This window comes from Barbus barbus (genome assembly GCF_936440315.1).
Source record: "Barbus barbus genome assembly, chromosome: 9".
In the NCBI taxonomy this organism is placed as follows: Eukaryota; Metazoa; Chordata; class Actinopteri; order Cypriniformes; family Cyprinidae; genus Barbus; species Barbus barbus.
The window spans coordinates 22269774-22297414 of record NC_136737.1 but is presented as its reverse complement, the minus strand read 5'-3'; the positions used below and the strand labels follow the sequence as shown (position 1 = coordinate 22297414).

The 27641-nt window shown below is 36.0% G+C and overlaps 1 protein-coding gene across 5 annotated transcripts in view; it reads right to left on the bottom strand.

Moving 5' to 3' along the window:
* Positions 1-27641, bottom strand: part of senp7b (SUMO specific peptidase 7b) — a 36763-nt gene that overhangs the window by 8133 nt on the left and 989 nt on the right. For all 5 annotated transcript variants that reach the window (XM_079424673.1, XM_079424672.1, XM_079424674.1 and 2 more), the window contains exons 2-12: positions 26829-26933; positions 26615-26715; positions 25328-25552; positions 25132-25223; positions 21579-21760; positions 14970-15270; positions 12104-12201; positions 8818-8958; positions 7794-7827; positions 4073-4282; positions 1983-2215 (exon numbers count right to left, since the gene is read on the bottom strand). In XM_079424673.1, coding sequence (XP_079280799.1) covers positions 1983-2215; positions 4073-4282; positions 7794-7827; positions 8818-8958; positions 12104-12201; positions 14970-15270; positions 21579-21760; positions 25132-25223; positions 25328-25552; positions 26615-26715; positions 26829-26933 — 1722 coding nt within the window. The remainder of the gene's footprint in view (positions 1-1982; positions 2216-4072; positions 4283-7793; positions 7828-8817; positions 8959-12103; positions 12202-14969; positions 15271-21578; positions 21761-25131; positions 25224-25327; positions 25553-26614; positions 26716-26828; positions 26934-27641) is intronic.

Here is a 27641-nt window from a genome sequence, read left to right as displayed (position 1 = left end):
GGATGGATGGATGGATGGATGGATGGATGGATGGACTGACAAAAGAATAAAGGATTGATGATGGATGGACGGACGGACGGACGGATAAAGGAATGATGGATGGTAATGGGTGGATGGACAAATGAATAGAAAGATAACAAAATTAAGGATGGATGGAATAATTGATGGATGGATGCACAATGGAATGAACAATGTATGGATGAATTACTGAACGAATGATTTAATGGACAAAATGGATTAAAGATTTAAGAAACTAAAAAAAAAAAAGATAAGGATGAAAGAATGTGATGGATGTAATGAAAAAAGGAACAGATGGGTGGACTGATATATAAACAAAAATGGATAGACAAATTGGATGGAAGGATGAATTAAAGAATGAATGGACAGACAAAGGAATTAAGGATGGATGAATGACGGATAGATGGACAAATGAATGAATGATGTATGGATGGATGACTGAATCAATGGACAAAAAATGGATTAAAAATGAAAAAGTAAAAAAAAATAGATCCAAGGGTGAAAGAAACTGAAGGATGGACAGAAAATAAAATTAAAAGATGGATGGCATGATGGATAAACAAAACAATGGATGAATGATAAGAGAAATTGAAGGGATAATGAATGAAAGGATGACAATAATGAGGGATGTACTGAAGGACAGATAAATGGACAGACAAAGGAATGGATGGAAGGACTGACATATGGACAAAAGAATAGGTGGATGGATGGACAAAATAATGAATGGATGGACAGACAGAGATGGAAAGATGGAATGATGGACAAAGGAAAAGGTAGATGGACAATGAAATCAATGTACAGATGGAAAAGGAAACTGGATGGATGGATGGACAAAGGAATGATCAATGTATGGATGAATGACTGAATGGATCAATGGACAAAAGAATGCATTAAAGATTAAAGAAACTAAAAAAAATAGATGGAGGTTAAAAAAACTGAAGGATGGACATAAAAGGAGTTAGTGGATGGACTGATGGATAAAACAGATTGATAGATGAATTAATTAATGAAAGAATAATAGAATGGATGGACAAAATGGATGAATGATAAGAGAAACTGAAGAATAGATGAAAGAACGAAAGGAACAAAGGATGTACTGAAGGACAGATGAATGGACAGACAAAGAATGGATGGAAGGACAAACAGATTAGGTGGACAAAAGAATGAATGGATGGACAGACAAATACATGGAATAAAATAAATTGATGGAAATGGATGGAAAGATGGAAGGACGGACAAAGGAACAGGTAGATGGGCAATGGACAGAGAGATAAAGAATTGATGGATGGAATGAATGAATGAATGAATTAATGAATTCCTGGATGGATGGACAAACGAACAGATGATGGAGAAAAGAATGAAAGAAGATGAAAGAAACAATGTTGTGTTCACACCAAATGCAAAGCAAATATGCACATCACTCAGTGAATTTCACCGTCATTCTCCAGGAACTGCGCTTGCATGACAGCCGCCTCCAGCGAGATCATGTGAATTTTCAACTTGAAATGTGAAAATTGAAAGTTTAAAATTTGTCAACTTGCGCGGAAGACGCGATTGAGGCGAATATAGCGTGTTGGGGGCAAACGCGACGTGCAGTTTGCGTCGTCCAGCTTTGCATTGACGCATGTAATTTACTCAGGTGAATAATTAAATTTGTGTTTGGTGTGAACACACCATAAGAAAAGATGAAAGAACCTGAAGGATGGATGGACAGTAAAATAAACAGATGGAAGGACAGGAAGAGAGACAAAAAATGGATGGATGGATGGACAGACAAAAGGATGGAAAGATGAATGGATGCAAAAAGGAATAGATGAATGGACAAACAACAAACTCAAATGAATGGATGGCTGGACAAAGGACAGGCAATTAAATCAACAAGTAGATGGAATAGATTAGAGAGATGGATGACCAACAAAGGGATGCATGAATGAACAGATGGATAGAGAGGCAGATAAACTGACCTTTAACGTGTCCTGTCCAGCGTCCTTCACGTTTTGTCCCAGTAGGGCCAGGAGATGTTCGCCCCGTGCGTGGCAATGAAGACGATTCAGTCCGTCCGACCAGGACAGAGAGTTACTCAAATCGCTCTGACCGTGTCGCAGGCCAATCACGTCCATGAGAGACGCCAACAGAGCTGCCTGAAGATCCTCCAACTGGCCAGTCAACACCAGCAGTACGAACGGACAGGCCTGTCCTGGAAACAGAATAGAAAAATAGAAACCACATTTTTCATTTCTTTTTATTAATTTAGTTCGTTTTATTTGTTTATCTGCAGTATTTATCTTGGCTCTGATGCTTGAAGATCCATCCAGAACTTCTCAAAATTAATAAAAAAGAATATTTAAAAAAAATAGCTTTCCTCCTTGCTAGAATGTTAAGCACATGAGCATCAGACTGAATGAATTAATCTTTTAATGGCGGCCGCTTCAATCACACACACCTGTTTGCGGTTCACACACACTGCAGGGAAAGCCATAATACTCGATGGTTGACGGCTCATCACATGAGCTCCAACTGCTGCGGTAACCGCATGGTGCCATTAAGACTGGTTCACCCTGCCAGCAGCATTCTCATTACAAAGATCAAGTGTGTGTGTGTGTGTGTGTGTGTGTGTATGTATATATATATATATATATATGTGTGTGTGTGTGTACTAAGCAGAGCTTGATAAAGTTGTCTGTACCCACTGAATGTGAGGTGATAATCACAGCCAAAGAACAAATACGGTTAAATGTTTACTATAAAGTTATGAGAAGCAGGATTCAATATTATTTATTGACATTGTTATTGATAATAAGCCACAATAAACTTTTTTTTCTACAGAGTATTACAACACTAATCAAGCTGTTTACAGTAAGGTTGTATCATTTGCGGGGGGGGATGCATTTTTTTCTTATAAATATTGTGATTTTGATTTGCAATTTCAAAAATTTTGAATAATAAAATAATATTTGATTACTATTGTTATTATTAATAAATCAAATTAAATAAATTAAATAAAAATATTAAACAATCATGTGTTTCTTGTTTTATTTTAAAATATTAATATTTACATTTTTAAAAATAAAATAATATAACATAAAATGATTATTATTAGTAATATTATTGCACTTTTAAATAATAATAATAATAATAATAATAATAATAATACATTTATTATTATTACTAACAATAATATTAATTTGGGGAAAATCTCATATTTTTTTGATAAAATTGCAATTCAAAATGCATTGCAATGTTAATAATAATAATAATTTTTATTGTTACTTTTACAATAAAGAAAAAAAATGCAATTTTGGAATATTTCACAATAATAAAAAAAAAGGATTTAATAAAAAAAAAATAAAATAAAATAAAGTTTCCAAGTATTGTCGCAACTTAGCACATTCATATAAAATATATATTATTTTTATATTTTGAAATATTCAACTGATGTGTGTTAATAGGTGTGTGCGCGTTTTTTGTGACAAATGAGGACATAGATTTGTATAATGACACAGGTATGACACAGGTATTACAAGGTGAAGGTGACTTTTCAGGACATTGACCCACTTTTCAAAACGCTTATAAATCATACAGAGTGAGGTTTTTTTTGGGAAAGTAGAAATGCACAGTCTCCTGTGAGGGCTAAGTTTAGGTGTAGGGCAATAGCACATACAGTTTGTACAGTATAAAAACCATTACGCCTATGGGATGTCCCCACTTTTCACAAAAACAAACGTGTGTGTGTGTGTGTTTAAAATTATTTTTTTTAAATGTTCAAAAATTACAGATATTTTATTTGTTTGTATTTACTGTCTAGATATGCTTCATCCAGTCTGAATTTAGAGCATGTTCTGCTTTATAATTTATAACAGTGCCTTGTGCTCTACAAAAGTGCAATAACTACAGCTAGATTTTTGTTGGTCTGTATTATGGTCTGTATTAATTGTCGTTTGTGAAATGTGTTTCATTACACAAGATGACAAAAATAACTTTGATTTCCATCCAGAAAAGCATAACTTTCAGCTCAAATGGATCCCTACCCAGAATGCTCCAGTGCAGGCCTCACCTGAAGTGTGTACGGAGTGCAGCACAGACAGCTCTTTCTGGAACAGCCTGGCTTGAGCATCTGACACCATGAGGAAGAGGAGAGAAGGTGCGGGCTCCTCCGTGCTCGATAACAAACTGCCGTCACGGGCCAGTCCGCCGTCCCATACACCGTACAAGAGCAGCTCAGAGCAAGACACACTAACAGCTACCTCACCCTCCCCATCAGCACCTACAAATACAAGAAACAAGCAGGATTATTCGACTTTGGTCACAGATATTATATATAAATATAGCATGATGAAGCTTTGGCGAAGTATAAACTTAATGTGCTTCTTTCCAAAGTGTTGTTCAAACAAACAAACCAAACTGACATCCCTAGTAAAAACAAAACTGATGAGTACATGATTCAATGATTTGCTCAAAACAGGCAAAAAAAAATTTCAAAACTACTGGCATAGCCAAAGAGTCGCTGGTGAACAGACTCAAAAAGATTTAAATTACTGAGATGAATCAACATCAACAACGTTACTTGTCTAGTGACAAACAGAGAATGACATTTTCATTTTAGACAGCATTGTGTTGGACAAATCTGTCAACTCGTCAATATTTGTGGTCTGTTTTCTTGTTGATTTGAAATATGTAGCTAAAAGTTGACATAAAATCAAAACCGGCCAATATACTTAAAAATGCTGTCATCGTCATGTGACTTGGACATTCACAACTCCTCTCCTAAGGCTTCCTAGCATAGTAAAGTGTCCATCAGTTGCACACTTCGAAATTATCAGAAACAGTAGGTCATTCGAGAACTTTTCGTCTACGATATTATGAATACTACACATTTGGATATTCTACACTTTTCACATATTGTTTTTCACTTACTATATAAGCAGAAATTTTCAGATGCAGGGTTACGTTAAATTTAATGATGGCTATATTATCATTAAATTTAACCAATGGACAAATTGTAATTAGAATCGCAAGCTGCAGTTTTGTCATCTGCTGCTTCAAATTCTTTAAAGCCAATGATTGACAGCCAATGTTTTTATTTTTATTTATCAGAAAAAAAAGGGAAATGGGGAAAAAAAACAACAACAACAAAAAAACAAGTTCTGAAAGCAATTCCGATGATATCTTTCCTGTCTCGTTATCATTATAGTTGTGGTATGGACTTCCTTATTCTTACTGAATTAGACCAATTTAAAAAACTTTATCTTTATAGTTATACTATAGTTATTGTCCTAGGTCTTTAGAATGTGCATGCTATTGGTTAATGCTAACCAATATCCAAGTAACTACTGGATTTAAACTGAAAAGCCAGTTTTAAACTAGCCATGGCACATTCTGAACTCCTCAAAGGCTTGATAAAACACTATCTTTGGCTCTTGAAACAGAATGGTCTCATTCAAATGATTAACAACTAGCACTGGTACATTTAGTGCCCATTTGTCACAATGTAATGTCCCACCAAATAATTTTTGTTCCTCAGAAATATGCCACATTCTGCAAGTAAAATGGGCTCCAAACAACAACTGACGTTGAATTTTCTTTTAGGCACACACTAGCATATGTACGTCAATGGTAACAGCCACTAGAAAATTCCAACCGCATTTTTTGTCTTGCCAAATATCCTCTTTCCCTCAGAAAAAAAATGTCACATTATTCATATAAAATGGGTTTCAAACAGCAACTGACATTAGCTTGATTAACTTTTAGGTGCGCACTAGCATAAGTATGTCAATGCTAATAGCTAACAGCCACAAGAAAAGTCCAACCCCATTTTTTTCTTCTCAAACGTCCTCTTTCCCACATAAAAATGTCACATTATTCATATAAAATTGGTTTCAAACAGCAACTGACGTTAGCTTGACTAACTTTTAGGTACGCACTAGCCTAAGTATGTCAATGCTAGTAGCTAACAGCCACAAACTTATCAAAGGCTTGATAAAATGCTCTCTTTGGCTCTTGAAACAGGATGGTCTCATTCAAATTATTACTAACATGAACTAGCATTAGTACATTCTGATATTTAGTGCCCATTTGTCATGATATAGCCTAATGTCCAGCCAAAACATTTTTTCTCGTCAAATATCCTCTTTCCCTCAGGAAAAAAAGCCACATTATTCATATAAAATGGGTTTCAAACAACAACAACTGATGTTGACTTGTCCTTTAGGCATACACAAGCATGTACATCAATGCTAATAGCTAACAGCCACTAGAAAAGTCCAACCACATTTTTTTCTTGCCAAATATCCTCTTTCTCTCAGAAAAAAAGCCACATTATTCATATAAAATGGGTTTCAAACAGCAACTGACATTAGCTTGACTAACTTTTAGGTGCACACTTGCGTGCGTACGTACGTCAATGCTAGAAGCTAACTGTGTCACAAACTTGGTAAAATGCTCTCTGTGGCTCGTGAAACAGGATATGCTCCTGTTAAATGAATACAATGTGAACTAGCATTGGTACGTTCTGATATTCAACCCTCATTTGTCACGATCCCATCACACAATGTCCCACCACATTTTTCTTCTTGACAAATATCGTCTTTCCCTCAGAAATTCAAAGGGATTTCAAACAGAAACTGACACTGATTAACTTTTAGGCACAAACTAGCATTTACGTCAACACTAGAAGCTAACTGCCACAAATTCATCACAAAGGCTTGATAAAATGATCTCTTTGGCTTCCGAAACAGGATGGCCTTGTTAAAATGATTTGTTTTAATGTCTCTCGAGTGGGTAGCTTACGCACAAAGACCCTAGGAAGCTAAGAATAGAGACGCACTTGTCTGAAACCCTCATAAGCATCTTATAATCACACAGGTGCTCTATTGAATGCATTCAGTAATACGGGGATGACTGAAGTCACACAAACAAGTTCTCTGCTCTTCCTCTGTCTCACACACATAAATAGAGTCTTAATCTGAGCCGTCTTAGCGGTGAAACTAAGAGCGAGGAGGGAGAGACAGAGGGTCACAGACAGTTGAGGAGAGACAAAACAGGGTGAAGGGTCAAAGAACTCTGCTGGACGCCCATCCAGTGAGCCGATCGGTGTAATTACACTTCTTCACCACAGCACAACATTGATGTTTTTATACATAAACCTTGTATTAGCAAACAGATTTGCTCACTGGGTGTCCGGATTTTATATTAGTATCACAATAAATTACTCTACTTGTTGCTAATGCACATACAATATAACACAAAACACCTGTTTAAACGAGTCTAGTTTTTCACTGCTCTTCCCAGCATGATCACCAGACTAAATAAATGAATACTTTAATGGTCTCACACACACACACACACACGCACTAGAGCTAATTCCTGTACGATACTATATAAATTTCATACATACAATTATTTTCATGTAAATATATACACACAATTATTTTAGATTTCCATTTGCATTATTTGGACTATTTTCTTTATTTTTTCATTTATTACATTTATTGGTTAACATTAACTTTTTAAAATAATGTGTGCATATAATTACATGTAAATATGTTTTAAAATAATTATTAAATAAAATTAACTATGAAACTAGTTCTTATTGTTGAGTCCTGATATAACAGAACAACTCAGATGATGATTAAAAAAAAAAAAAAAAAAAAAAAAAAAAAGACGTATGGTCCACTTTAATTGTTAGGTGTCTTTCTAGGTTCTTTCTCTCTCATTTCTTAATCCCCAATATTTATTGTCTTAAAAAAAAGAAAAAAACAGATGCTAGTTGTAAATACCTTTCAGTGGTACAGAGATGCCTTCATCTGTGATCTATAAAAGAAAGAGAGAAGGAAAACGTTGCATTAAGACAAAAGCCAAACATGGACAGGATAACAAAGGGTTGGTGGTCTCTTAAACTGCTGACAACAAAGTCTGTCCACCACCAGATATTTAACAGATTGAAGATATAAATGAGTCTTTCTGCCACAGATGGAAAAGCAGAAAAGAAAGTCTCACATAAAAACATTGGTCAATGAACCCAAACCAGAACAGAGGACGTTCCGATAAAGACAACAAACGCTTGACACTTCCTCTCTGTTCCAAAAATCAGCGTTCTTGCTGCCTACATTGGCAGTTTTTTCAAAGGCAGCATACTTATAAGAGAACAGTATATATACATATACTGTATATACATGTTACACACGTGTCCCCCCCAGCTACGCTCATTTAACACATCCTAAACAAGCGGCCCCCTCCAGAAGAGCAGAACTCTTGCTTAATGGTTCGTAAAAAGAGAACAGAAAAGCCTGTGTTATGTGCTTTTGAAGCATTGCTGGACAAACAGTGATAAGCTGCGGTGTACTCCGTGTCAGGTCCAGTTTAGGTTACAGCCGTTGTTGTTGTTCTAATAAACACGGCTTTCAGCTGCTCCGCAGTTTTTCAGCTTTAACTTTCGGAATTTTCTGGCAAACAAACTTTCGTTGGTCTCTTAATCACATCTGCAGCCCGTTGTCGGCTAGCTGTTGCTTTGTAGCAGGAACAGCCAATTAAAATACTGGAATAACAGATGTCCTTCATTATACAAACAACAACAAAAATCAAACTGCGTGATTGGCTGAATGAAAGAGCTGGAAGCATGTGTTGGAAACTCATCCGGCCAGATCTAGAAGATGGAACCGAGAGGCCTAATTCAATGTCATCAGATAAGAGAATTAAGATCTTCAGACTGATGTAAAATCTAGTGGGTTTGAGGCCACTGCTGAACCACTTTTATAATTGAATACAACTATAAATCATATTTGCAGCATAAGTTTCTCTCACCACAATGGTCCCGTTGGCCTGCACCTCGATTGTGTCGTAATGGAGTCTCCTGAAGTCCAGTTCTATGATGGAAGGCACTTCTACTGTGGTCACTGATCTTTCACCTCCTGTGTTTGTCTTTGGGCTCTTTTGGTTCCCTGACTAAAGCGCGAAGAGAGAGAATGGAAAAAAAAAGGGGGGGGGGGGGGCAACATTATTAATTTATATATTAGTGCTGTCAATCGATAAAAAAGTAACTTATTAAATCGCAAATTTTTTTCTGAAATTAATCGTGATTAATCCCACCTAACATCAACGTTGTTAAATATACTTTTTAATACTTTTATATTCAATCTTCGAATTAATGTAGAAACAACATAAGACAGTATATTTTTAATATATGTTTAAGAACATCTTTGTTTATGACTGAAGGCCAATCTTGAAAGAATGAATTAGCATTTTAATTTAGACCAACGCGAAAAGACCAACAAGTGGGCGGGCAATATGCTAAAGTTTCATGTTGACATGAAACGCCTTGGGATTCGTTTTAAAAACGACTCGTTTCAATGATTCATGATTCTTTTGAGAGACAATAACTTTATACACGGTGCACTTTCAGATTTAAAACTTCGCAGGATGTTTTCATTCACTTAGAGCTGTGTTGCACACTGCATGAAAGGTCATTTAAAAAAATCCATAATAGGGGCGCTTTAAGTGAACTTAAAACAATCTTCATATAAACCCATTATAATAAATGTCATATTTACCTGTGCCCTTCAGCAAGTAGTAAATACACAGACACTGAATCAAGTTATCAAATACTACATTTTAAATTAAATATAGATGAATCCTTAAAGCTACAAAAGTTAGCGATTTCCTCTTTTTTACTTTTGTTCTTTGATGAACAGACATCACAGCAGCTGATAATTAGGTTATTTGGCTGATATTACTTTAAGAGCTGCCGCTGCTGAACATGACGTGGATCTGACACACATGCTAGTAGTTTCACTTGCGCTTTAATATGAAACGATACAGGCTACAGTACACCGCTGTATTTGTGCATGCAATTGAAGAGCATGTGCTACGAGCACATTATAACGGCTGCACTGTAAAAAAAATAAAAAAAAATAAAACAAGGAAAAGTTGAGCCAACTTAAAATTTTAAGGCAACCAGCTTCAGCAGATTTTTGAGTTCTCAACTTGTTATTTTAAGTTTATAAAACAAAAAGTTGAGAATCTCCTACAAAAATAAGTTGAGAGCTGAAGCTGGTTGCCTTAAAATTTTAAGGGCAGGATTCGTTTTTTCCGACATGGCCTGACAACATCGCATCTGACTGCTGTTCACTGTTGTTCTACTGAAGCTATTCATCTCTTGTACCGTTTCCGCGCTCGTTTGACTTGCGCCTGGTGCTGAAGTGGAGTGCGCATCTCAAAAGTTTCCCATTTGATGTGGTCGTAAAGACGTTCTGAATCGAAATGAGTGCAATTCAGTTGTGAGAGGCTTCTAGCTTTGGTATTCTGAAGTAGAAACGTCTTTGAGAGAAGCGTAATGAAAACCAATAAAATCCGCTTTTTATAAACATGTTTCTCATTTCATTTGCATGCCAGGCTGAAGGTGAACACACCAACTGATATTGAGAAACACCTGAGTCACTTTGCTATTATCATCCTCAAACATCCCTTTCCCATCCCACGCTTCTTTCAAAGACGTTTCTACTTCAGAATAAAGCGCAAATCCAAAATGCTGCATACCAATGCTAGAAGCATCCATATTGAATTTGTTCTACCGTCACAAAAAACTGCATGAAGATTAGTTGAAATGAATCAACATTTGTTCAGCATAGTTCTTCGGCAAAGTTTCAAAGCTTCAAACAGTCAATTCTCGAGGACACAAAAGCTTTATCCAAATGGTGTGGGCTCAATTTAATAATGATAGGGATATCTGAAGATCAGTCGAAGATGGAACAGTTCTCCATTCCACATTGATTAGGAGAAAAAGTATTTATACACTATCTTTCAAAAATTTGGGGTCAATAAGAAGTTAATTAGTTTATTCTGCAAGGATGCATTAAATGAATAAACGGTGACAGTAAAGACATTTAGAATGTTAAAAAAATTTCTGTTTCAAATAAATGCTGTTCTTTTGAACTTTCTATTTGAATCTTAAAAGTATCATGGTCCCCACCAAAAATTAAGATTTATAATAATAATTAAGCATTTCTAATAATAATAAAAGTTTCTTGAACAGTAAATCAGCATATTAGAATTTCTGAAGGATCATGTGACATGGAAACTGGAGTAATGATGCTTTGCATCACAGGAATAAATTACATTTCAAAATATTTTAAAATATAAAGCAGTTATTTTAAATTGTTTAAATCTGTTGAGTTAATTTAGTTTCAGTTCATTTTTGCATTCAAATTCAATCTGTATTTCTCAATCCAGATTCCACTTCATCCACTGGTGAAAGTTTATTATTTTATTTAGGCATGCACAGTATACAACAGGTATTGGAAGGCTTCTTTTTATTTTTTACCTGTAAATTCGGATTTAGTCTCTTTTTATGCTCACACTCAATTTAAATCTAGATTCCATTATTATGCAATATTAATGTGTTAAGGCATAAGAATGTAAAAACATCTGCATGTAAATGCCACACTTTTATTTTAATAATTAAAAAATAAAGACACAAAAACATACAATACTTATTTTATCCAGGGACTATGAATAATAATAATAATAAATAGCCTTTGGCTAATTCTGGTATGTTTACATAAATGTTTTATTAATCTCTCTTAACTAAAACAAACAAATAATAATAATAATAATACAAATCATATCTTGGGCTGTTAAATGATTAAAATATTATAATAATCATGGTTTATGTTATATTTTTTTACATTCTTAATGTTAATGGATTCAGTTCCTTTAAAAAAAAAAATGTGTCAAATTATTGAGAACAAAGTATATATTCTACATTAACATCAAAGTGCACGAAAAGTAAAAATATGATAATTAAAAAAAATATAAATAAATAAATACTTTGTGGACTTCATTTCACACATTTCTGCCACTGGCCAAATTTAATAATAAATAAATGTCACCATATGTGATTTTAGTTTAGCATCCCATCTGAGTTTTATTCAGTGACTTCTGTGAGCGTATAACCACAAACAGCATTAAACATTTATCATTCGTAATTTGCGTTGGATAAAAGCGAGTGCTAAATGAAATAAATGTAAATGTTTATGACATGCAGTCAGTAGGGGCATATATTCTAAATCTACACCCATTCGTTATCCGTTACCTGAGCGTCCCTGATCCCCTCAGAGATCCGCTGCTCTTGCAAACTCCCAGACACGTCATTCATCTCATCAGCTCCTTCATCATCGCTGGACAGCACGACTGAAGGAGAGAGACAGATGTGTATTAACCAATCAGAAATGCCTTTGTGCAAAAGGTCAGATGTGTTTGCTTCCATGGATGTTCTTTGGGGCAAAAACCATCAGGTTGTGCATTATAATATAACTTGCGACGCATTTTTTTATATTAAATTAGGAACAAATGAAGAATAGAAGCCTTTTCACCAGTGGTTTTAAACTTCTGGACCACACCACACGTGTCTAAACATTCTGCAGGAAAAACAAACTTGAGGGCTCCTAGATAAACTTCTGATGCTATATTTTCCAATGAGGTAAATGCGAGTCTTGACAGATGTTTGCTTCAGTAAACAGTTTGTGTGTGTATTTGAAAAGTTCACATAATTAACACCATCGAGGGTCAGATGGTCATTCCGATATTGTGTTCTTACAGTTCAATATTATGTTTCTAATAAAGCTATCAACCGATTTTTCTTGCATTTGGTGACTGATGAGTGTTCATTTCTGACCGCGTATTTATCTTTTTCCCTTCTTCTCTGCAGCAGAGGCTTCTCTTTGGCTGGGTCCCATAATGGGCTTTGAGAGAGAAACAGGGACATGGGTAATCCTCTCTCTCTTTTTTTCAGATTGGACAGATTTGCACACTAAGCATACGTTTGTTCGAATCAATCTGTTAAAATCTTCTTTTTTAGATTGTCACTAAAGCAAAAAATCATAACAAAAGGGAACTGAAGCTTTTAAAGACTGAAAAAAATTGAAAAACACCATAAGGTCATTATTTTTGAGTCAGTCGATGAATCATTGATCTGATTCACAAAACCAGCCTGAATGAACTCACTGACCTAATGATCCAGACTGGGACAGAAGATAATCAGTGATGAACAAAGACTACTATCATATGACTACTGAAGACGAGAATGTGCGTAATCAATTTTTGGGTGACCAATGACCAACTATTCCTTTAACGGTAACCATAATGGGAGATAAGGTGTTTAGGATGAACTAGTCCCAGCTGATCATGAGGAGGAGGATGGTACATCTACGTTCCTCTCTAGCAGACAAAAGTGTAATGGGCTTTACCCAGACCTTGAGGTCAGGATTGCAGTAATCTAGATTGTGAGAGTGAATGCTGCTATTCTGCACACCACACACTTAAAGACATTAATCTTTATGAGGACATCCTTCATCCAATGACAGCTCAGAACAAACGCCGCCTCTATAACAATAGGACCGTCATGTAGTCACGGAAAAGGCTGCTTTTTGTTAGATGAGTTCATTTGGTTTGATTCTCTTTTTACGTTCACACTCCGTTTGCATTTCTCAATCCAGATTCCACTTCGTCCACTAGTGAAAGTTTACTATTTTATTTAGGGATGCACAACATATCTGTACCATAAGAGTTATTGTAAAAGGTTTCTTTTTTTTTAACCTGTTAGGTTAATTAGGTTTCACTCTCTTTGTGCGTTCACATTCAGTTTACACTGCTAAATCCAGATTCTAATTTGTCCATTGGTTGAAGTTTACTGTTTAATTTAGTGATGCACAATTTCTCTGCATTACATAAGTTATGAGAAAAGTTTTTTTTTTTTATCTGTTGAGTTAATTTAGTTTCAGTTCCTTTATGCATTCAAATTCAATCTGTATTTCTCAATCCAGATTCCACTTCATCCACTGGTGAATTTAGGCATGCACAGTATTTAACAGTTATTGGAAAAGGCTTCGTTTTATTTTTTTACCTGTTAATTTGGATTCAGTCTCTTTTTATGCTTACACTCAATTTAAATCTAGATTCCACTTTGTCCACTGGTGGAAGTAACTATTTTATTTAGGGATCAGTACGATATCAGTTATCTGAAAAAGGTTTCCTTTTTTAAACCTGCATGGTTAATTCCGTTTTAAGCTCTTTTTAAATTCATATTCAATCTGCATCTAGATTGAGATTCTCTAGATTCTTTGTTCATTGATGAAGGTTTACTATTTCTTTTAGGGATGCACAATGTATCTGTACCATAGCAGTTATCAGAAGAAAAAAAGAATCGAAAACAATCCAGACGTTTTTTTCTCCATTTAGCAGTATTCATGATTGAACATGTATTTGTAAATGCTCATCTTCCCTATTTGTACATTTTAATTACCTTAATTACCTAATCTTTTTGTATTCGAACTATTTGTTTTCTTTTTATTTATTATACAATTAAAAACAGCAAAAAAGGCCTCGAATACTAGTCTGCTAACTGAGACTTGTTAAAGCACTTGCATATCATTGCTCTTTTGTTGATTTTGATTGCTTCCATTGTCCTCATTTGTAAGTCGCTTTGGATAAAAGCGTCTGCTAAATCACTAAATGTAAATGCAATGAATATCCATTTTTCATAATGTACATTTATGTTTGTTATAATGCTGCGATGCATAAATTCACTTTTAGAATTTTAAATATTTTATTTTTATCAGCCAAAACAACAACAAATATAATTATCAACTTATTGTATTGTAATATCGACGCATCTTTACTTATTTATTTTTAAAAAAACTACAAAATAGGTTGGAGTTATCTTGACCTTCTGACCATTCAGTGTTTTTAAGAAATACGTCTTCCATTAAAGACAAAGGCAGCACGTTCACTTTTTTCCAAGGATTTATGGGGTAAGCTGGCATACACGGCATGCGAAAGCTGTTAAATGCACTACCCACCTCCCTGAAGGGTAAGAAAGTTTAAATATGGCAAGTTTGCACTTAAACCAATGTTTGAAAATTGATGGAAAGAATAATATGAAAAAAGACAGTCACACGAACTTGGCTCTGTGGAACTAGGCTTGGATCTCTTGTAGGTCTTGCAGAAAACCTGGGGCTTCCTCCTCAATCTGTTGCTGTAAAACGACCCAAAAGGCTCTTTGCTCTTAGCTTCTGGAAGGGAAGTCAGCGGGTCTTTTCTAACAGGCACAGAAGTGGCAGCTCTTTCTCCAGAGGTCCTCAGATACCTAGCTGGAGCCTCCTGAAGTGAGCGGCCTGAGCAGAGGCTGGGTTCATGATTGGACGGTTTGGAAACAGATTCTTTATTCAACACAGTTCCATTCTTGTTTTTGCTTACTGTGCTCTGGAGTCAGAAGGGACAAGAACAAAGAGGTTACAGTTAACCCTAGCTGAGTGAGACAACAGCCTGTCCAAAACTGGCAAAGGTTCAGCTCTTTAATATTAATTAGGTAACAATACCGAAAATTTAGCTACAAAGCAACCTTAGCATGAAGTACTTAATATTCATGACCTAACACTTCGACATATTTGAAATATTACATTTTCTAACTAATTACCAACATCAGTTTGACTAAATTAATAGGAAGTACTCATATTATGGTGACTATGGATGCTCTAGGCAGAATAGCAACACTTTACCATATTACGATTTGTAATATAACCACTAGTGTACCGATGACAATATGATCTAATTAATATTTATCAGTCCTACTACGGTGAAGCCAAGACTACAAGTTGTCTATGGTGAATCTTTGCTTCATCAATATTAATTAGGTGGCATGACTGGTTGGTCAGCGTGACTTCATTTATATTTATGAGCCTAGACATCATTCAAGGTGGTATGATCCAACATAACCATAAATACATAATAGTTATGACCTACACATTTGCCATGTAGGAAGGAATTTAACTTCACTACCGCTGTACCAACATCAGTGTGGCAAAATTAATGAGTATGAATCCTGGTGAAACATCTGCTTGAGAATATGAATTAGAATCAGAATCAGAATCAGAATGAGCTTTATTGGCCAAGTATGTTTACACATACACGGACTTTGTTGTAGTGACAGAAGCTCCACAGTGCAACAGAAAGACAGCAACAGGACAGGACACAGATAATAAAAGAATATATACAAATCCAAATAGGCAATGTACGAAGCAGCAAAAACACAACATATATAGACAACTATGTATGTACAGGTCAAGTATGTGCAAATTAGAAATGAGAAAATAAAATAAGTGAGTGTGGTGAATGGATAATGTATTATAGTTGTGTTCCACGTTTATGGTTGAGTTTTCATGAGATGGATTGCCTGAGGGAAGAAACTGTTCCTGTGTCTGGTCGTTCTGGTGCTCAGAGCTCTGTAGCGTCAACCAGACGGTAACAGTTCAAAGAGGGAGTGTGCTGGATGTGAGGGGTCCAGAGTAGTGATTGACCGATATTGATTTTTTATAACCGATAGCGATAGCAATTATTTGCATGTTTATGTGTCCGATAACCGATATGCAGAACCGATATTCATTTACTGTTATAAAGTAAATAAATGACTGCGTGAAGTAAGTCCATACTTCACTTTGTTTTTTCCTCCTTTCAGTCATCTTAACAAAAACATTTTCATTCTCATTCTTCCCACTGATCTCACTTTTGCGACTAACTTTCTGGTCGCACGAGCACATAATTTGGTTGCAGTTTGTTTTTTTGTTTTTGCTACAACATTTGATTAATCAATGCATGCTGATGAACTTTTATCATAGTTTATAGTTATATGGTAACGAAAGTGTTCAACATTCAACTTGTTCTTTTTCATCAGTATTATTTGTGATTTAAATTTTGTGAACAGGAATTCCTTTTATCGTGCGCTTTCACTTTCAAATTTGCGATCTTGGTGTCACATTTTACAAGAAAATGTAATTGTCTGTTTTGCTTATACCTATACACCCTTCACTTTTTAAGACTAAAACAAAAGATGGATTCATGGTTATTCTTAATTAAAAAGCACAACAACAATAAAACAGTACGTTGACAATGACAGACTAGCTTACATAACATTTATTAACAAAAATGAATAAGACGAGGCATGGCATAGGACACATCACATGCTTTACTATATACCGAGTATATTACAGAATGTTTAGCAAACTCTGAGGAATCAAATAAAAATATATATTTTTTTAAATTAAGGAAAGCCTCCACAGCGTAACATGAGGTAAACAGCAAAGATAACAAGCTTCTCAAAACGAAAACAAAAAGAAAAGTAAAACTAAACTGGCTGTAGCTGACAGGACTTGCATGTTTTTTCTACAAGAACACCAGCATGTTCACCTTCTCTGGTTTAAGAAGCGGTCTTTTACTTTAGTTTGAAAACAAAATCCTCCGTTGCGCTCCTTCCTTCGTGCTCGTGCTGACGCGCCGAGTATAAACCAGGCTCTACCCACGAAGAGCTCGCGCTGAAAGCACCTCTCTTCACGTGATCAGTGAAATCTGACTCCTGCTATAATGTGCTGCGGCTGGCAGCGCGCGCTGTATGAAGCAGAGGCTTTGGAGCAGCGCAGACCAGGCACTCGTACAAATGTGACCACGTCAAATTTTAACTCGCAAAAAATTACCATTTTGGTCGCAGTCTAGAGCCCTGTCATGGTAAATTTAATCTTCCTATTACAACAATAAAAAACATTTTATTTATAAAAAGCTTTAGCAGCAACACTAATATTAGCAGTAAGCAAAATAAACGTAGAATGTCTAATGTTTTCAAATGGAGAAAATAAAGGACAGGAGTCATATCAACTTCATTTTTAACTACAGTTTTAGTAGGTTTATAAGCTGTTTAATAGGCTAAAGAGTGAAGAATAATTCACTGGATAATGTTAATTCACGGAATAATATTCTCTGGAATATTGGACCATAACAAGCATTGTATTTTATTGCATTTCTCAACTGGCATGCTCTATTTGTTGTGGTACTAAATTATGCTGCTGACAGCACGGTTTATCTATGCATTTACACAGAACTATAGGCTACTCAAACTGTGATCGATTGCAGAGAATTTCCATAGAGTTGTATTAATTTAGATGTTTATAAACAGAATAATGGTTATATATAGTGAGTGTTAATACAATTTAGGGTGCTTCAAAAAACGTGAATCTCGTTAAAAGTTACATGCATGTATTATACATGTATTATTTAATTAATGCAAAGTTACGTCTTTATTGGGAGAGGACTTGACGGATTATCTACGTGACTCCGACTTCACGAGACTAATAGACCACAGAGAGAGAATTCAATTCAGCACTTTTATTTCCAACATGCGCTAATTCATGGCTGTGTTATTTCAGGCAAAGTTATATCTTTATAGGGACAGGGATCTTATTTATCACATTTCTTATGCTTTAAGTTGCATAAACTACATATCAGGCATTTATGTAATACATCTAATTTGTGCATTAATGACTGTAATATTAAATAGTTTACTAACTACAGCAAATCAAGTACCTGCACGCCGTTGTTGTTGTCTCGTCTCCCCTCAGATGCGCTGCAATTGCGATCCTGCGCGCAATTCTCAAAACGGTGAATCCGATATTACAAAACCGATATCCGATTATGGAAAAAATGCTTAAATATCGGGAACAATATCGGTAAATTGATATATCGGTCAATCTCTAGTCCAGAGTGATACAGTTCTTGGAGAGTAGGGAGGGTTGAACGAATGATTCGCTCAGCAGTCCGGACTACCCTCCATAGTCTTCTGAGGTCAGATTTGGTAGCTGAGCTGAACCAGACAGTTATTGAAGTGCAGAGGATGGATTCAATGATGGCGGAGTAGAACTGTTTCAGCAGCTCCTGTGGCAGATTGAACTTCCTCAGCTGGCGAAGAAAGTACAACCACTGCTGGGCCTTTCTGACAATGGAGTCTATGTGAATATCCCACTTCAGGTCCTGGGAGATGGTGATGCCCAGGAATCTGAATGACTCCACTGCAGTCATAGTGCTGTTCATGATGGTGAGTGGGGGGAGAGCAGGGGGGTTTCTCCTGAAGTCCACTATCATCTCCACAGTTTTGAGCGTGTTAAGCTCCAGGTTGTTAAGACTGCACCAGACAGCCAGCTCCTTAACCTCCTGTCTGTAAGCAGACTCGTCACCATCCTGAATGAGGCCGATCAGTGTGGTGTCGTCTGCAAACTTCAGGAGCTTGACAGAGGGGTCTTTAGAGGTGCAGTCGTTGGTGTAGAGGGAGAAGAGCAGTGGGGAGAGAACACAGCCTTGAGGAGCTCCAGTGTTGATGGTACAAGTGCCGGATGTGAATTTACCAAGCTTTACTAGCTGCTGTCTGTCTGTCAGGAAGCTGTTGATCCACTGACAGACAGAGCTGGGGACGGAGAGCAGCTCCTGTGGCAGATTGAACTTCCTCAGCTGGCGAAGAAAGTACAACCTCTGCTGGGCCTTTCTGACAATGGAGTCTATGTGAATATCCCACTTCAGGTCCTGGGAGATGGTGATGCCCAGGAATCTGAATGACTCCACTGCAGTCATAGTGCTGTTCATGATGGTGAGTGGGGGGAGAGCAGGGGGGTTTCTCCTGAAGTCCACTATCATCTCCACAGTTTTGAGCGTGTTAAGCTCCAGGTTGTTAAGACTGCACCAGACAGCCAGCTCCTTAACCTCCTGTCTGTAAGCAGACTCGTCACCATCCTGAATGAGGCCGATCAGTGTGGTGTCGTCTGCAAACTTCAGGAGCTTGACAGAGGGGTCTTTAGAGGTGCAGTCGTTGGTGTAGAGGGAGAAGAGCAGTGGGGAGAGAACACAGCCTTGAGGAGCTCCAGTGTTGATGGTACGAGTGCCGGATGTGAATTTACCAAGCTTTACTAGCTGCTGTCTGTCTGTCAGGAAGCTGTTGATCCACTGACAGACAGAGGTGGGGACGGAGAGCTGGGTTAGTTTATTCTGAAGGGTTTCCGTGATGATGGTGTTAAAAGTGGAGCTGAAGTCCACAAACAGGATCCTCACATAAGTCCCTGGTCTGTCCAGATACTGCAGGATGAAGTGCAGTCCCATGTTGACTGCATCATCATTGACTGCACAGACCTGTTTGCTCTGTAGGCAAACTGCAGGGGGTCCAGTAGGGACCAGTGATGTCCTTCAGATAAGCCAAAATCAGTCTTTCAAATGATTTCATGGCTACAGACGTTAGAGCCACAGGTCTGTAGTCATTAAGTCCAGTAATTTTGGGTTTGTTTGGGACGGGGATGATGGTGGAGCGTTTGAAGCATGAGGGGACATCACACAGGTCCAGTGATCTGTTGAAGATCTGTGTGAAGATGGGGGCCAGCTGATCAGCACAGATTTTTAGGCAGGCTGGTGACACACCGTCTGGGCCTGGTGCTTTCCTTCTTTTGTTCTTCCTGAAAACCTGGCACACATCTTCTTCGCTGATTTGAATTGTAGGTGTGGGGGAGAGGAGGGTTGCTGGAGGTGTTAATGGTTGTGTGGAGAGGTGTTCAAGACGGGTGTGGGGTGTTTTCTCAAAACGACAATAAAACTCGTTCAAGTCGTCTGCCAGGTGTTGATTCTCCACAGTGCTGGGGGATGGTGACTTGTAACTGGTGGAGAATCACTGGAAGATAATTTTTTTCCTTAGCTTGTCAGAATAATTCCTCTTTGCCACTCTGATCTCCTTTTCCAGTGTGTATTTGGCCTGTTTATACAAGACTTTATCCCCCTTTCTGTAAGCATCTTCTTTGGCCTGACGGAGCTGTCTGAGTTTTGCAGTGAACCATGGTTTGTCATTAGAGGGACACTCCAGAGTGGTAATAAAGCAAATTCAGACTTAATAAGCATTTATGATCCAACACTTTGCCATAGTAAGATTTGTAATATCACCACTAGTGTACCAATGATGTTGTGCCCTAATGAATATTTACAATACCTACTATGAGAAAGGTTTGCCTCATGCATATTAATTAGGTAACATGACCAGTTGGCAAGTGTGACCTTATTTATATTGATGAGCCAAGACATTATTTGAGTCACTCTAGGTTTCATAAAAACTTGCTTTGGCATTATGATCAGATAAATGTTTATGAGCCCTACTATGAAGGCTCAGATCATGAATATTACTGAACATGACTGGATGCTTGTAAAAGGTTATGAGCCAACATCAGATTAACCTAATTTATATTTATGAGCCAAGACTTTGGAACAGCATTGCTATGAACAAATTATTATTTATCAGTCCTACTATGGTGAAGGTTTGATTAATGAATAATTAGATAACACAACTGCATTGTTTGCAAAGGTTATGAAGCAACATAAGTGTGATCATTTCTATTTATGACATTGTCGATACAAGGCGATATGACATAATAAGAAAGCCCTAATTAATATTCATGAGCTAAGACTTCGCCATATTTCGACATTGTGCCAAGCTTTGACATAAACATAAATTAGGTCAAAGTGACATTGCATCATATCGTTCCTTGATACAAGCCCTACTATGGTGAATTCATGAACTTAGACTTTCCAAATAACATTGCCAGAATGTAATTAATATTCATGAGCTAGAGCATTACAGTAGAAAGATTCATAATTTTGAAAAACTGAGTGGGCACTACAGATTCTTGAATGTCTTTTAATGACAGACCTGAACACCATCTCACCTTAGAGATGTCACCAACAGAACCTGTGGACTTTAATTTGCGGTCTTCCTGCAAAACGTGTGCCGTGTCCTCTGAAGTGGACGACCTCTGTGTCTCTTTCACCTGAGAGTGGCCTTGTGTCCCTTCAGTTTCTTCTTCCTCATGGAAAAGCCCACATGCCTCCAGTTTCCCCGGATCCAGGCCTAACAAGATGGAATGATGGAGAACTTGGTGAAATAAAATAAAAAAAGAGAAGAAAACTGCAGGATTTTACGAGCAGTACATAACCTTCTCCTAACAACTGTTTTTCTCTTTATGCAGTCCCCAGTACATATAAAACAGCCTTATTGACCAAATATCATTCCTCCACCTTGGTGGAGGTCACATCAGCCATGAAACGCGGCTAAATCGCCCAATTCCCCAGAGACGTGGAACTAGACAGCGTATAAGAGAGAAAGCCAGCGAGAAGGAGAGCAGCAGGACCATTTTAACAGATCCATAAAGTTAAGCATTTGTTTATTTATCAGCGATCTGAAGCCAGGAAAACTCTGATGCCGTCCAATATTATGTAGAGCAGGGAGTGAAGGAGGGTCAAAGGAAAGGAGACAGCTGTGAGATGTTAAACATACTGCCTGAAGCACAATGGAGGGAAAGAGTAGAGAGACGAAGCTGATCATTAAGGTACTTAGAGATGCAAAGACTTAGTAAAGCCCAAAAATGGGGCATTTTCCCTCATTAGCTTCTTGATAGTCTACAGCAGGTATCTCAGCCAAAGTTTACAGTTTGCTCTAACTGCTTATTTTGTTTAATGATCCAACTCATTAGGGAAAAAGCAAGTCACTTTCTGAATTATGCCGGAATAGTCATGCTATACTGGGTTTGCGTTTTTGGCAAGAATCAGTATGAAGTCAATTTTATTTAAAATTTATGGTTGATTTTAGTCTATAGTTTTATGTTTTCTGAAGAAAATGTGAGTGGTGTGTGCATATGCAATATTCAGCACCACAGTTCTAACTTGGTTGCCAAGTAAAAAAAATACAAATTGTAACAGAATATTTTTAAAAATGAATAAATTATATATGAGGTGCCAAACAAGAAATAATTATACAAAAAAATGTCAATATATAAATGTGAACTGTGAATATGTAGAAGAAAATCTGAATATACATATGTAAATATTAATTTATAAATGTAAATTGTGAACATACAGTCCCCTCCATAAGTATTGGAACAGTAAAGACAAAATTGCTCTGTCGGATGTGGAGTCAAGACATTTGCAATATGACTAAAAGATGAATATGAGACAAAACAAAACTACAGAATGTCACATTTTATTATTAGCTGTTTCAACACATACATGTTTTACCAGATAAGAATATCAGCACTTTTAGAGTTTCATCCCTCTATCTGATGTGAGCATAAGTACTGGACCATTTGCCTCATAGGTCTTTCTAAGTGATCAGCTGTGTCCTGATGCATTAATTCTTCAGATATTAAAAACAGGGAATGTGTCGTATCAGTTATATCCATTACTTATGTATTCTGAATCTTGCATTCGATGATGACACACACAAACCAGGATGAAGATGAGGGAGCTGACTTTGAGAGAAAAGCAAGCAATTTGGATGCTAAAAGAAAAGAGGAAGTCAATTAGAGCTGTAGCAAAAACAAAGGGCATGGAGAAATCAAGAGTTTGGAAACCAACAACGACCTGATCGGCTGAGAAAACAACAGTAGTTGATGACAGACAAATCATAAAAGCTGTGAAAATTAACCCTAAAAGACGTGTCTGTAAAATCACCAACAACGTCCAGAAGGCTGGGGTGATGCTCTGACAATCTACTGTCCTCAGGAGACTTTGACACAGAATTACAGATGCTACACAGCAAGATACAAACCTCTGACCAGCACCAAAAATAGAAAGGCAAGATTAGAGTTTGCAAAAAAGCACAAAGGTGAGCCAGAAGAGTTTTGGAACTGAGTTTATGGACCGATGAGACAAAGATGAACCTTTATCTAAGTGATGGGAAAGCAAAAATGTGGAGAAAAAAAGGGAACTGCAAATGATCCCAAGCATACAGCCTCATCTGTAAAGCATGGTGGAGGTGGTGTCATGGCATGGGCATGCATGGCTGCCTCTGGAACAGGCCCTCTTAACTTTACTGATGACTTAATGTATGATGACAGTAGCAGAATGAATTTGGAAGGGTACAAAACCATCTTGCCTACCAATATTCAAGAAAATGCCACCAGATTCATTGGGAAGTGCTTCATATTGCATCAGGACAATGACCCAAAACACCCTGCCAGTTCAGTCAAGGAATTTATAAGGGCACAGAAATGGAAAGTCTTAGATTGCCCAAGTCAATCTCCAGATTTAAATCGGATTGAACATGAATTTCACCAGCTGAAGAGGAGAGTAAAGGCAGAAACTTCCCAAAACAAGCAACAATTGGAATTGGCTGCATTAAAGGCTGGGAAAAGCATTTCAAAGGATGAGACCAAGAGTCTGGTGATGTCTATGGGTCACAGACTCACTGCTGTGATTGTGCGCAAGGGATCTGCAACTAAATAATAGCTTTTAATCTTTTATATCTGCCTTATGTTCAACTGTCCACATGAAACATGTATTTGTTGAAACGGCTAATAATAAAATGTGACATTCTGTAGTTTTGTCTCATATTCATCTTTTAATCATATTTATAAATGTCTGGACTCCACAGTACTTATAACATATATGTACTTATAACAATACTTATGGAGGGGACTGTATAACTATGTCTGAATATATATAAGTAAATCTAAATATTTAGTTACATATCTGAATATATAGAAGTAAATCTGAATATATAGATATATATCTGAATATATAATTTACATTTATATATTCAAACTTTACAAATATATTTTTGGATTTGATTCTATTTATTCAGACTTGTAACTATATAGTCAGATTTACTTCTATACATTCACAATTTACATTTATACATTCAGATTTTATATAATTATTTCCTGTTTGGCATCACACACACACAAGAGAAGAGTGAAAATGAATTAACCTGACAGGTGTTAACTAAAACTATTAAAAACCTTTACGCTAACGGAAATAAATGTTAACAAACAAAATAAAACTAAATATTAAAATAAAAGTTTTGGTTATACTGTCAGTAAACACTTCCGAAGCTACATTTCTACCTTTTAGTTTAAGTTCTAAAATTACTAAAACTGAAAATAAATAAATAAATAAATAAATAATAATTACTATAAAAAGTAAATAAATATTTTAAAAATATTAACTGAAATAAAATTTTAAATAAAAGATTCTGAAACGTTTCTGAAGCTACATTTCTAACTTTAAATTACTAAAATCACTAAAACTAATAAATAAATAAATCTTAAAAAAAAAACTGAAACTAATAAAACTGATAAAACACAATTACTAAACTAAAATTTAAATGGAATTGGATATATATATATATATATATATATAAAATAAGGCTAGTTAAATATGATTACGTTTCTTTATAAAATACTACATTAATGACACTTATATATAAATAAGACAGGGATATACCTCGACGAATCTTGAACGAAGAGCTTTCAGACGCCCCCGTATGGTTCTCATCATGGCAGAGAAGAGTATCTGATGCTCTTTTGGGTCTCCATCTGAAACAAATAAACATATATGTTATAAAACCCACTAGATCATACTGAAATCTCCCGCTCTGAACCACGTGCACTAACCGCCATACCATGGTTCAGCTTCTCACCTGTTATTTCCTGTGAAGTCTCTCCCTGTGGTTAGAGTTTGACACTGGGCTCTGAAACCGGGCGTCTCGGACACCTTATTGGGTGTCCCATTCACCTGAACAGGGCTGATTTTTATGGGTTGTTTGTTCATTTTAAAACTGAATACTCCACGTGTGGCGCGGCCTGGTGTGCGTGAGTCCAGTGAAAGATCCCGTCGGTCACCGCTGAGAGACGGCCTGACGAGTCTGCAATAGAAAATGTGCTGTTATGCAATTGTTAATGATGGTTTACTCTCTAAATGTGGCTGTGATACTTGTTACAATGTAAATACATAGATTTTAGATGTAAAAGATGTAAGTTTTTAGGAAAAGATGCAAGTCTGACTGCTCAAAATTTGCACACTGTAATACTCAGGGTTAGGAATTTGTTTGGAATAATTAAGATTTGTTAATGTTTTAGAAAGAAGTCTCTTTTGCTCATCAAGGCTGCATTTATTTTTTGTATTTTTTGTTTTGCATTTATAATTTTGTAGCATTCTTATGCATGTCTTCTCGGTTACTATTGATCAATTTCATGCATGCATTTTGAATAAAAATATTAACTTCTTCCAAAATATTAATAACTTCAAAAATCTAAAAAAAAAAATACAGACCCATTGTAAAAATACACAAAAATAGCATGTATTAATATGCAATATATTAATATACCATATTGCATTTTCTTCTTATTATTAATTCATTATTTTATTTATTTATTTTTGTGAAAACAAAGAGAGGGAAAAATGCAAGGACATTAAATTCATTAAAAGTGAAAGTAAAGATATTTACACAAAATATTTTTATTTCAAATAAATGTCGTTCTTTTGAATTTTCTATTCATTATAGAATCTTGAAAAAAAATTATAGTTTAAAAAAAAAAAAATCAAGCAACAAAAACCATTATTAATAATTAAATGTCAATATTAATTGAGCCAGCATATTAAAATCATTCCTGAAGGATCATGTGACACTGAAGACTGAAGTAATGATGCTTTGCATCACAGAAACACATTACATTTTAAAATGTATTCAAATAGAAAACAGTTATTTTAAATTCTAATATTATTTCTCAATATTACAGTTTTTAGTGTATTTCAAGTCAAATAAATGCAGCCTTGGAGAGCATCATAATTACTCCTAACTTTTGAGCAGTAGTGTAACGGTGAAGCTGGTTTAAACACACACCACTTAGAAAGTGAATAAACAGCTCCATCTGGTGATGTTTCCAAACTTTCAAAACATCCAAAGCATGGTATTCTGAAGCCTTACCTCACCGATTCACTCCTCTGACCTTCTTTTGACAGCATATTTCCATTAAAACTGCTTTTATGAGGCGTTCTTCCATTAAGAGCGACTGAACCCCACTGCCTCTGTGGAACAAGAAACAGTTGAACAAAAACAGTTGCTTTACATAAAAAGACTGAAATGAGACGGATAACACATTTTTATGTGTGTGTATTAGTGTAGATGAAGGCATTATTACTTTGTGTGAGTTGCTGTCCTGCAGTCGAGACAGCGGGGATTGCATATCAAGAATGCATGAATCTGACGACTGCTTCTTTTTGGGGATTTTGAACGGGACTGCCATCTACAACACACATGATAACTGTTGGGATACTCAACGTATTTGTTAATCATTTCACTTTTACAACATGATAAATCAGCTTAATACACTATAGCAAACAGTGTGTATGTTTTTTTGTTTTTGTTTGGAAATCTAAAGACTTTAGACAGGGTTTCTTCAGGTTTTATGATGATAAGTTTAAGAATTGATAAGACCAAGTAAAGAACAATTAAGGAATAAATGGAAGGATTTAAGGAAAACCAAACATTAATACATCACTTTGTTCTCAAAATGTAAATGTCTAGGGTTGTATTTCCGACAGATCTAAATGACTTTTTTAAAATTAATTTATAGATAGAATATTCCACTAAAATATGGAAATAATAACTTTTACTGTACCTGCAAAACATACATTTACTTGAAATGCAAAATAAAGATACGAAGTGTCTTGTTTTCGGAGGAATTTATCAAAATGAAGCAAGTTTATGCTTAAAACAACAAATATCTGTCAGAAAAAAAATTAAAATTCACCATTAAGAGATATTTGTTCTTGCTTTAAGCAGAAACTCACTTCATTTTGTTCAATTTCTCAGAAAACAAGACTTCTTATCTTCATTCTCAAGAAAATGTATCTTGATTTAAGAAAGTTTAGATACAAAAACACTGAAGATATTATTTTTTGAAGTGCATGGTGCAACATTTAGTGCCAAAATGTAAAACCTTTTTAATGCC